Source organism: Stomoxys calcitrans, chromosome 2 (genome assembly GCF_963082655.1).
Source record: "Stomoxys calcitrans chromosome 2, idStoCalc2.1, whole genome shotgun sequence".
Lineage (NCBI taxonomy): Eukaryota > Metazoa > Arthropoda > Insecta > Diptera > Muscidae > Stomoxys > Stomoxys calcitrans.
The window spans coordinates 45,948,933-45,961,204 of record NC_081553.1 but is presented as its reverse complement, the minus strand read 5'-3'; the positions used below and the strand labels follow the sequence as shown (position 1 = coordinate 45,961,204).

Genomic DNA, 12,272 nt, shown 5'->3' with positions numbered 1-12,272 from the left:
ATTGACCGATTTGAACCTTATTTGACACAGTTGTTGAAAGTAAGAATAAAATACGTCATGCAAAATTTTAACCAAATCGGATAATAATTGCGCCCTCTAGAAGCTCAAGAAGTCAAGTCCCCAGATCTGTTTATATGACAGCTATATCAGATTATAAACCGATTTGAACCATACTTGGCACAGTTGTTGGATATCATAACAAAATATTTCGAGCAAAAATTCATTCAAATCGGATAAGAAAATGCGCCCTCTAGAGGCTCAAGAAGTCAAGACCCAAGATCGGTTTATATGGCAGCTATATAAGGTTATGGACCGATGTCAACCATACTCAGCATAGTTGTTGGAAGTTACACCAAAACACAGCATGCAAATTTTCATTCAAATCGGATAAGAATTGTGCTCTCTAGCGGCTCAAGAAGTCAAGACCCAAGATCGGTTTATATGGCAGCTATATCAAAACATGGACCGATATGGCCCATTTACAATACCAACCGACCTACACTAATAAGAAGTATTTGTGCAAAATTTCAAGCGGCTAGCTTTACTCCTTCGGAAGTTAGCGTGCTTTCGACAGACAGACGGACGGACGGACAGACGGACGGACATGGCTAGATCGACATAAAATTTCACGACGATCAAGAATATATATACGTTATGGGGTCTCAGACGAATATTTCGAGTAGTTACAAATAGAATGACGAAATTAGTATACCCCCCATCTTATGGTGGAGGGTATAAAAAAGGACCATGATTTGCGGATCTGCACCTGGAATGTTCGCACTCTTTATAGAGAAGGTGCAGTATACGCTCTGGCGAATGTATTAGAGAAGTAGAGACAGATATTACCGCCTTACAGGAAATGCAATGGACTGGGAATGGTGTCACTACAACACCAAACTGTGACGAACTATACTATAGCTGCCATAACATGATGCATGAATTTGACTGTGGATTTGTGGTAAGTCGGAGACTGAAACACCTTGTCTTCAGCTTTACTCCGGTGGATGAGAGGCTAGCCACAACCCCGCTTAAAAGCCAAATTCTTCAACACCTTGTCTCCAGCTTTACTCCGGTAGATGAGAGGCTAGCCACAACCCCGCTTAAAAGCCAAATTTTTTAACGTCAGCGTTATTTGCGCCCATGCCCCTACGGAAGACAAGGACGAACAGACCAAGGATATTTTTTACGAGCGCCTAGAGAGAGAATATGACCACAGCCCCGCGCATGATGTTAAGATCGTTCTGGGGGTTTTTAATGCGAAGGAAGACATTTTTGGTCCAACAGTCGGAAAGTTTAGCCTCCACTAAATAACGTCTAGTTATGGGTTGAGTCTGATAGATTTGGCTGCGGCAATATACACAAAGCCACATGGCTGTCAGCCGATTAAAACACGAGGAACCAAATTGATCACGTTGTGATAGAACATGGCACGTTTGAACATGGCGAGGTAAGTACGATCTGATACTGCACGCAAGCTGGACATTGAAAAGCTGCAAACACAACAGATAGCAGCGGCATACGCCACTCGACTGCCCCAACTGATTGATGAAAGCACTACTTGTTCCAATGATACAATGGCGCAGTGGCAAACTATTGCCCTTTCCACGGAAAATGATGCGAAATGCGTACTTGGGTACTGGAAACCTCCTCCAAGAAACCCATGGTACGACCAAGAGTGTTGAGATGCTACTGAAGCCAAGATTGCGGCATATAGAACAAACCTGCAATCAATTGCAGGTCCAGACGAAAGAGAGGTATCGGGAGAAAAGGAGAGAGGAACAAAGTCTATTCCGCAGAAAGAAAGAGATTTGGAAAGACGTGAGTGTGAACGAATTGAGATGTACAGGAGTCAGATTGAAGTCCGGAAATTCTACCAAAGAATTAAATATCAAATCGATGGCCTTCGATCAGGCACATCTTCCTGCAGAGACAAAGAAGGAAATCTGGTAACTGATACAGATAACATTCTGAGGATATGGAAGGAACATTTAACCCAACTGCTAATGTCCGACGTTGGCGGCGAAGAGGATACCGCAGAATCAATCCCTAATGATGGTATAGAATGTTTACCTCCTAGTCAGAATGGATCTAAGTAGCAGTGACCCGACTAAAGAACAACGAGGCAGCAAGAGCCGACGAGTTACACGCTGAACTATTTAAGACCCGAGGCGACACGCTGATTAGGCGTATGCATCAGCTTATCTGACTAGAAGAACGCATACCCGATGATTGAAACCTCAGCATCGTAAACAAGAAAGGAGACAAGACGGAATGTGCCAACTACAGAGGAATAAGTCTCCTCCCCATCGCATACAAGATACTCTCGAGCGAACTGTGTGAAAGATTAAAACCTAAAGTCTATGAGATAATTGTGAATTATCAATGCGGCTTTTGACCTGGTAAATCCACCATGGACCAGATATTCACACTGCGCCAAATCCTGGAAAAGACCCGAGAAGGACAAATCAACACCTATCATCTCTATGTTGACTACCAAGCCGCCTCTGATACTCCTTCATGTTTCAAGCCATGACTCTGCAGGATGACACTTGCTGATACACGTTTCTCAGTAAGAATAGGAAAGAATCTCTCCGAACCATTCAATACCAAACAAGGTTTCAGACAAGGAAACAGCCTATCGTGTGAACTCTTTAATATCCCGATGGAGAAGATTATACGAGATGCTGATGAGAATAGATATGGCACACTAGTCACAAGTGAACACATGCTACTCGCCTATGCCGACGACATCAACATCATTGGTCGGTCACCGGAAATAGTAACTGCAGCTTTTGAAAGAATCGAAAGAGTATTATCATTAAAATTGGGTCTGGCAGTAAATGGAGATAAGACAAAATGAATGGTTTCAACTCCCAAACAACCGAGCACATAAAGAAAATGGAGAAAGTTCGGAACTGCAACTTTGAGATAGTCAATAACATTACATACCTCGGCACCGCCGTAACCGAAACGAATGACACCAGTTTTGAGTGCTTTTATCAAGCAGTTGGGTCAGTCGAGTGGAGTATGCTGCTGCCATTTGTTGTGTTTGCAGCTTTTCAATGTCCAGCTTCGGTTCAGTGTCAGATCGTACCTTCCTCGCCATGTTCAAACGGGTGCGAACGAGGTAATGATACGAATCTATATTCGCTCCACGGATCGATCGTACATCTAATACGCTGGATAAATGCCTTCCATCTATCACAACGTGATCAATTTGGTTTCTCGTGTTTTGATCGGGTGACAGCCATGTGGCTTTGTGAATATTTGTATGTTGAACTCTAGTGCTACATTTTAACTACCATGTTTTTTACCGCGGCGAAATCTATCAGCCTTAACCCAATACTGGACGTTATCTCGTGGAGGCTAAACTTTCCGACTGTTGGACCAAATATGTCTTCCTTCCCTATGTTCGCATTAAAATCTTCCAGAACGATTTTAATATCATGGGCGGGGCAGCGGTTATATTCTCTCTCTAGGCGCTCGTAGAAAATATCCTTGGTCTGCTCGTCTTTGTCTTCCGTCGGGGCATGGGCACAAATAAGGCTGATGTTGAAGACTTTGGCTTTCCAGGTGCAGATTCGCATATGATGGTCCGTTTTTCGTTTGCGTGGGTCGTTAACGTTGGGGTGGTCCGTTTTTGCTATTCCTTTGTTTCTCATAGTAGTTCTCAGTTTTCCGGAACCGGTTTACTGGCCCAGTGCCCCAACCGCATGGGTTTTGTGGGATTGTACACGTATTCCTCGTTGTGGCGAGCCGCTTGCTCCAAGATCCGACGCTCGCCGCCAGCCGCATCTAACCTGGGAACAGACGCTGATGTTGGCCATTGGTTATTTAAAGGCGCCAATAACTCGCCTTGTCATCTCGAGTATCATTGGTATTCAGTATTAAATTAAGAGCCAGTGTCACCTGACTCTTCACTGAGACTCTCCTCTCGCTGACTACCCGCGGCCGCATTTGCAGCTACTCCGCATAAAAACGGAGCTTTCCACCATCCGCAACCTGTGAACCGGTAGGTTTCAGCTAAGCTTCCCGTAATAACGATGGGCAGCACGCAAGTCGGAGCTCAAAGTTTCAGCCTGTGTGGTGCTCATAGTCATCCCGTATCGGCCGGCCAGTTTTGAGATTAAGCGAAGGATAATACTGGCAAACAGATGCTACTTTGGACTAAGTAAGTAGTTTAGAAACAAGGCCACCTCTCGACAGACGAAGATTACATTATACAAGACACTGATACTATCCGTGCTGTTATATGGTTCTGAAGCATGGGTACTTGTGAAAGCAGATGAGGCAGTGTTTGGAGTATTTGAGAGAAATATATGGGCCAGTTTGCGATAATGGAAAATATAGGCAACGTTGTCAGAATGTATGAAGAAGCTCTAGCTAAGAAGTCTTTTGAAGGCAAATACGGTTGTCCACGCAAACCGGGAAGACCAAAATCCCGATGGAAAGATCAAGTGGTGGGAGACATCTCGAAACTTGGTGTAAGAGATTTTAGAATGAGCGCAGAAGATACAGGCGCTTGGAGCCCCATTCTACGTTCGGCTAGTGGAACAAATATTCTGTCGTAGCCAATTAAAGTAAAGTAAGATACCCATGCCTATGAGTCTATATTTTGATATTGAACTCTATAATTCAAAGAAGCTTAACTGTGGCGTATCCCTTACTGAATTCGCTCTTATTTTAAGCCACAAATAATTAGTAGTCATCATTTTTATATTTACTTGGATTTTATTATTAAATTTATTTTTGTCTTATATAGCAATGTACATATATAAAAGTGATGTTTTTGCTGTATTGAAAGTTACAATATATATGTATTCCATATATGTATGTTTATATATATATATATATATTTGTTATTTATGCATTTAACAAACAAAAAAGTTCAGGGATGATGATTGCAATGAAAAATACTTAATAAAATTTTTTCTATTTAAACATAATATGTACACAAAATTATATAAAAATTAAACAAAATTCATTCATTCTTTTACACAAAAACACAAAAAAAAAAACAAAACAAACTCAAATTAAACAAAAACAAAAAGGTTATAAACGAAAATGGTTTGAAGAAAAATATGAAAATATGTGCGAAAGGCGATAATAATAAATTAGAGAATTTGAAGAGACAAATGCGTATGCAAAATAAAAACTAAATGCGAAATATATAACGATGCACATGTTTGCACAATGAGCTAAGTTGTATATTTTTGCATATTACAACAAACAATACAAAGATCTAAAAAAAATTAATTTGGACAAAATTTAATTTTGTGTGCACTCGATTTGTTTTATAAGAAGTTTTTTAAAATTACTATATTAAAAACATTTACTATCTTCAGATTTTATGATGACGAAATTTTTTAACTTAGCTCATTTTGCATTTAAGTTATCGTCATAATAAACAATAATGAAATATTTAGAGCAATACAAAAACACCTAAAGGTGTTTATTTTTTTTATAAAATAGGGGGATGGTAATAGACAAATAAAAATGACTTAGAATAGATTTTTAAATTCTGAAATGCATAGCTCATTATTGGGAACTCCATTGGGGGGTGGAAGTTTGGATTGTTTGATTGTTTAAAGTTGAAATAATCCTTGACTATTTTAAAAAGAGAAGAAAAAGTTGGTGATGGAAGACTTAGACTGAAGAAAATCAAATAGTTCATTATCATCCTTATTTTTTGCGGAAATTGAGTAGAGTATCGGGAATTTCGTTGATGTAATTCTGCAATGAAGGAAAATGAAAAAAAAAAGAAATGAGAAGTTATTTACAATAATTTATGTTTGTTTCTCTTTCGAGACGAGCTCAACGATCGGAGATTTTCTTTGCAAATGGAGAAGGAAAGCCAGAGATAGCAACACACACCAACCACTATGGGACTGGTTTCGGCTTCGGTTAGAAGACTTTTCAACCATATAAAGTGGGATGGCTTCAAGAGCCGTGCGTTGGTATGCCCATTTGTGGGGTGGGGAAACCACCCATTACACGGACTTAATTTTTTCGCCATATTCGTAATCCCCAATGGCTCTCATTGGAGCACCATATTGGCATGAACGTGCAATATGGCTGTTTGGGTGTGTTTTGGGTTAGGGCGGCCCGCTGGGTACTTAGACTCAAATTTTAAGACCATATTCATATTCTACTCTTCAATACCTTTTATTTGATACCCATATTGTTCCGATACCCATATTGATCCGATACCCATATTGTTCCGATACCCATATTGATCCGATTGGGTGGTGTTTTTGGGGTAAGGGTGAGGGTACGCCCTTCCGATATCAAAAAATTATATAGCCTATGTTTTCTTACAGACCAACCTGCACAATCTATGAACATTTCGAGAAAACCGCTTCAGCCGTTTTTATACCCTCCACCATAGGATGGGGGTATACTAATTTCGTCATTCTGTTTGTAACTCCCCGAAATATTCGTCTAAGACTCCATAACGTATCGTCACGACGTTTTAACTCGATCTAGCCATTCCCGTCAGTCTGTTTTTCGAAGGAGTAAATCTAGCCGCTTGAAATTTGCACAAATACTAATTATTAGTGTAGGTCGGTTGGGATTATAAATGGGCCATATTGGTCCATGTTTTCATATAGCTGCTATATAAACCGATCTTGGATCTTGACTTCTTGAGCGACTAGCGGGCGCAATTCTTATCCAATTTCGATGAAATTTTGCAAGAGGTGTTTTGTTATGCTCTCCGACAACTATGCTAAGTATCAGGCAGGTAGTACTAGATATTCCTTTGTAACGGAAGATATATACGCAAGAATATGCGACTGGGAAGTGTTGGATGAAAACATATTCTCTAATCATCGTAATATTAGTTTCAGCCTTGGAGAAAATACTGCAGAAGTGTTCCCTCGGCTGAACAGAAGAAAGGCGGATTGGATAAATCTCGACACAAATTCTACACTTCTATGCCTTCTAGACCAGAAATGGAAGTGGAAACTGCGGAGGATATAGACATAATGGTCAAGCGGATCACAAAGCCCCTGAATGACTCCCTTGTGGCAGCAAGGGGCAAACCAAGCCAAACCAATAGGCAAACAGCGACCGCCATAATGGATTCAGAGCTGGTTGGTCTAAGGAAAGACTGCAGAACACTCTATAACAGGACGAAAGCCAGCACATCACCACGCGATTGGGACATTTACAAAGCTAGGTGAAGAAAATATAAGGATGAGCTGAGAATTCTGCAGCTGCGTGGAGGATACATCTGAGACCTCTAGGCGAAGGAAAATTCTGTCCTCGAGACCAATTATGGTGGGGTATATTCAAACGTCAGAGAATGTATGGACAATGTCTAGTGAGGAAACGTAAACACCCGAACTACTCGTTGATATATATTTCCCGGGAAATTCTTCAACGGACAACGTGGCGCCAGAAGAGGATACCACTGGTATGCATTCGTCGGAGGTTATTGGGAAATTGTGTCTGAGCCGAAGATCCTTTGGGCTATAAGCAGTTTCGATTTCTTTAAGTCGTCAGAGCCTGATGATGCATCTCCGGTTGAATTGCGAGGTGTGTCTGATAGACTGGTTTTTTGGCTTAGGGAGATAAAATCTGCTTATATCAGCATGTCGTATATACCTGTGGGATGGAGGGACACAAAGGTAATTTTCATCCCGAAAGCAGGAATACCTTACCACACGAGGGCGAAAGATTTTCGTTCTGTTAGTCTGTCATCCTTTATGCTGAATACTCTAGAAAAATATCTTCGGGTGAAGATCCCTGGAGATTGCCTATGGCGGCAGCAGCATGCATATAGTAAAGGCAAATCCACTGAAACAGCCCTTCACGACCTAGTCGGCTACATGGATGGTTCTCTCGCTGTCAAGGAATATACAATGGTAGCATTTCTTGACATTGAAGGTGCTTTCAATAATGTAAAACCGACGACAATCATGAAGGAGTTGGAGTTTCAAGGCATCAACTCTACCGTAAGAAAGTTTATGAATAACTTTCTTACTTAAAGATGCATTACGGTAGGCTTGGGATCTGTGGATCTAAAAAGATGGGTCAGTAGAGGAACACCTCAAAGAGGTACACTGTCTCCTCTACTTTCTAATATAGCCATTAACAAACAGACTGTCAAGCAGCCATTAAAATCCCTGGAGAATGTAATTCTGAATTCAAAAACCGCCCCGACTGTCGCATATCTCTCAACAGCATGACTGAATAGTTCAAAATTCACCTGTTCTTGATGCCGGGAAACAGGGCTATTCCAGGGTATTGTAAACCTTACACATTCTAGGGAAGTGGAATCAGTGGGTAGTGACATGTAATTTAGGTTATTAGGATCAGGCCCGAAGACCAACGAATGATAGATAGATGGTCACAAAGGGGAAGGGTGTGAACATTTCAAAATGATGTAGCCAAATCTAGATTTGAAAAAGTCGACCGCTTTGCCGTTGCTGGCTAAAACAGACGTCTCAGTGATCGTGGTGTTCGTCATAACAGGTCACTGTGTGATCGGAAAACATGCTGACAGACTGAAGGTCTGGTCTTTATTTCTTTAAATAGTTTTAACACAGGTTATTTACTTACAAAGACTGGTGAAGCTACATCATGACTAGCATAATCGGCCCATTTGCTCAAATCGATGGATGGTATAACACCACTCTTACAAGGTACACGAGGGTTACTAAAAGAAAGAGAGAGAAAGAGACAACAATAAATAAAAGAAATTTTATCCTCTAGCAACACCACTTACATTTCATGATCTGGCAACACCATGGGATATATTTGTACTGTATCAATTAAATCGGTATTGTCACATATCAAACGCGACAATTTGGCCTTGCGTATTTCCTGTAGTTGTTCGGGACTAAATGAAGATGGCTGATTGGGTAATTCATACCAGAAACGATCGCCACGTCTCAAATAACTCATTTGAGTGGCAATGACACAGGCGAAAGTGGGTCCCAACATGGAACCGGGCAGTGACTTTTCAGAGACACCGCCAGACCATAAGTCAATATCGGCAGGATGCCTATAAAGAAAAGAAAAAGATATTAGAAGACTTCCTCAAGACAGTATTATTTTCTTCAAAACTCACTCAAATATGCTTTGATATCTCAAAATTGTATCATTGGGCATGGAGCCAAACATCTCGTCCCAGGTATTCGAGGTAGGTAGACCACAGAACTTACGGAACTCCATATAGCCGGGTATGCCAAATTCACGGCCTCTTTGCATATTGAATGACACCAAGTCCATGCCAAATCTAGCACCTTCTTTCTTAAACAAATGATTGGTTACCTCTTGAGTTATGGAATCATCCATAGCCTGGGCCACTTGATTCATCAGACCCATGAAATATTCATCCAAAACACCAGCTCTATACAAATCATAGGGACGTCTGATCAAATCCGATAATCTCTTGGAGGCTATGAACTTATGGGCCTTGGACCAACGTTCAACGGCTGTGGGCAATAGCGAATGACCAAAACGGAAGGCAGCACCAGCAAATGAATCAATAATTCCGGGATTAACCTTAGGATCATAGCCATCCCAATAGCCATCCTTTTGCAAAACCAAACCGAATTTCTCCATAACCTCTTTACCCAATAGAATAGGCAAAAATTCATTGTAGGTCACATGTTGGACAATGGCAATATTAATACGTCTGGCCTCCTGGAATAGGGTCTCATCATCCCAATGTTTATTGATGTGGGCCAGTCCGGTAGCCAAACGATTATGTTCTCTGGCCATCAGGGTGTGCATGCAGGTCAAGACCAATTGTTCATTGACACGAATCTCACCGGCCTCAAAACAGAACATACTCTTGTTGGGTCTGGTGCAACCTTCTTCGGGGATATCAAGTTTGAGGGGTAATAAATCCTTAAGGCCATACTCTTGGAACACAGGGTTCATACGCATTAGACCACCATAACCGGTACGTAGTTTGCGGGCAAATTTCTCATTAACACCATAGACAGTATTGGCATCAATAACGCCAGTTAAGGTATTGAATTGTTGACGGGAGCCTGTCAAGTATAAAACAAACAAAAATTAAAAAATTTAAAAATAAAGATAAAGTTGGGACACCAAAAAATTGATTCAAAAAAAGTTTTTTTGATATAGCTGCCATATAAACCGATCTGTAATCTTGACTTCTTGAACCTCTAGAGGGCGCAGTTCTCATCCGATTTGGCTGAAATTTTGTACATCGGCTTCTCTCATGACCATCAACATACGTGTCTAAGATGGTCTGAATCGATCAATAGCTTGATACAGCTCCCATATAAACCTATCTCCCGATTTTTCTGCTTGAGCCCCTACAAGGCTCAATTCTTATCCGAATGAACTGAAATATTACACAACGACTTCTACAATGTTCAGCATTCATTTGTGGTCCGAATCGGACTATAACTTGATATAGCTCCAATAGCATAACAGTTCTTATTCAATATTCTTTGTTTGCCTTAAAAGAGATGTAGATAACATATAGTCGATTCGCATACTCGGTATGGATTTCGGGAGACCCAACACCACCCACTGTGTCATATTACAGCGAAATCACGAAATAAGTGCTCTTTTTATGGCCCCAAGACCTTAAATTGGGAGACTGGTCTATATTACAGATATATCCAAAAGTCCGATACAAACCATACTCAGTTCGGATTTCCTAAAACAACCCACTGTGCAAGATTTCAAATAAATAGTTTACTATTTTTATGGCCACAAGACCTTAAATCAGGAGATGGGTATGTATAGCAGCTATATCGAAATATAGTCCGATCGAGACCATACTCAGTACGGATGCCGAAAGTTCTCACATAACCCACAGTGCCAGATTTCAGCGAAATCAGGAAAGGAGCACTTATTTTATTGCCCTTATTTTATCTCCCTTAAATCGGGAGACTGGTATATATAACAGCTATATCCAAATGTAGTCCGATACAATCCATACTCAGTTCGGATTTCCTAAAACAACCCACTGTGCAAGATTTCAAATAAATAGTTTCCTATTTTTATGGCCACAAGACCTTAAATCGGGAGATGGGTATGTATAGCAGCTATATCCAGACCATACTCAGTACGGATGCCGAAAGTTCTCACATAACCCACAGTGCCAGATTTCATCGAAATCAGGAAAGGAGCACTTATTTTATTGCCCCAAGACCTTAAAGGGAGACTGGTATAAATGGCAGCTATATCCAAATGTAGTCCGATACAAACCATACTCAGTGCGGATTTCGAGTGTCCTAACGCAACTCACAGTGCCAAATTTCAAATAAATCGACTTCTAGCTACGAAATCAGAAAATTAATGCTCTTTTTGTGGCCCTAAGGCCTAAAGTCGGGAGACCGGTATATATGGGCAGCTATATCCAAATATAGTCCGATCCAGACCATATTCGATACGAATGTTGAGAGTCCAAACACAAGTTACTGTGCCAGATATCAGCGAAATAAGTCACTAAGTGCACTTTTTGGGCCCCAAGACCTTAAATCGGAAGATGGGTATGTGTACCAGTTATAACCAAATATAGTCCGATTTAGTCCATACTCGGTAAAGATATCGAGGGGTCTAACACAGCGCACTTTGCCATATTTTAGAGAAATCGTTTTTTAACTCCACCTTTTATGGTCCCAAGACCTTAAATCGGGTATGTAGAGCAATATCCAAATATTATCCAATCTAGACCATGCTCAATACGGATGTCAAGGGACCTGATAAAATTTACTGCGACAAATAACTTTATGGGCATAAGACCTATATCCAAATATTGTCCGATCTTGACCATTCTCAGAACCGATCTCAAGGATCTTAAGACAATTCGCAATAGATCCGGATTTGATGGACCCAGGACCATAATCGGGAGATCGATGTTTAAAAAATAAAGTCCGATCTAGACCATACTCGGTACTGATGTAAAGGGTCTTAACATAACTCGCAGTAACATATTGGGTTGCCCAAAAAGTAATTGCGGATTTTTCAAAAGAAATTTAAGCGAAATCCGGAAATAAGTGTGCCTTTTATAGGCCACCGTAGTGCAGAGGCTAGCAATTCCCACAATGACGCTGAACGTCGAGTTCAAATCCTGGCGAGAGCATCAGAAAATTTTTCAGTGGTAATTAACCCCTTCTAATGCTGGCGACATTTGTAAGGTCTTATGTCATGTAAAACTTCTTCCCTTACGAGGTGTCGCACTGCAGCACGCCGTTCGGATCGGCTGTAAAAAGGAGGTTCATTATCATTATTATAACCTCCACCATCGTTTGGGGGTATACTAATTTCGACATTCC

At 40.8% G+C, this 12,272-nt stretch overlaps 1 protein-coding gene across 1 annotated transcript in view; it reads right to left on the bottom strand.

Moving 5' to 3' along the window:
• Positions 1–5,135: 5,135 nt before the first annotated feature.
• The window catches only part of LOC106092565 (peroxidase), a 198,966-nt gene continuing 191,829 nt past the window's right edge, over positions 5,136–12,272 (bottom strand). Inside the window, exons 7-10 of the mRNA XM_059363023.1 lie at positions 9,077–10,007; positions 8,732–9,010; positions 8,566–8,662; positions 5,136–5,733 (exon numbers count right to left, since the gene is read on the bottom strand). Of these exons, the coding sequence (XP_059219006.1) occupies positions 5,683–5,733; positions 8,566–8,662; positions 8,732–9,010; positions 9,077–10,007 (1,358 nt within the window). The 3' untranslated portion in view covers positions 5,136–5,682. The remainder of the gene's footprint in view (positions 5,734–8,565; positions 8,663–8,731; positions 9,011–9,076; positions 10,008–12,272) is intronic.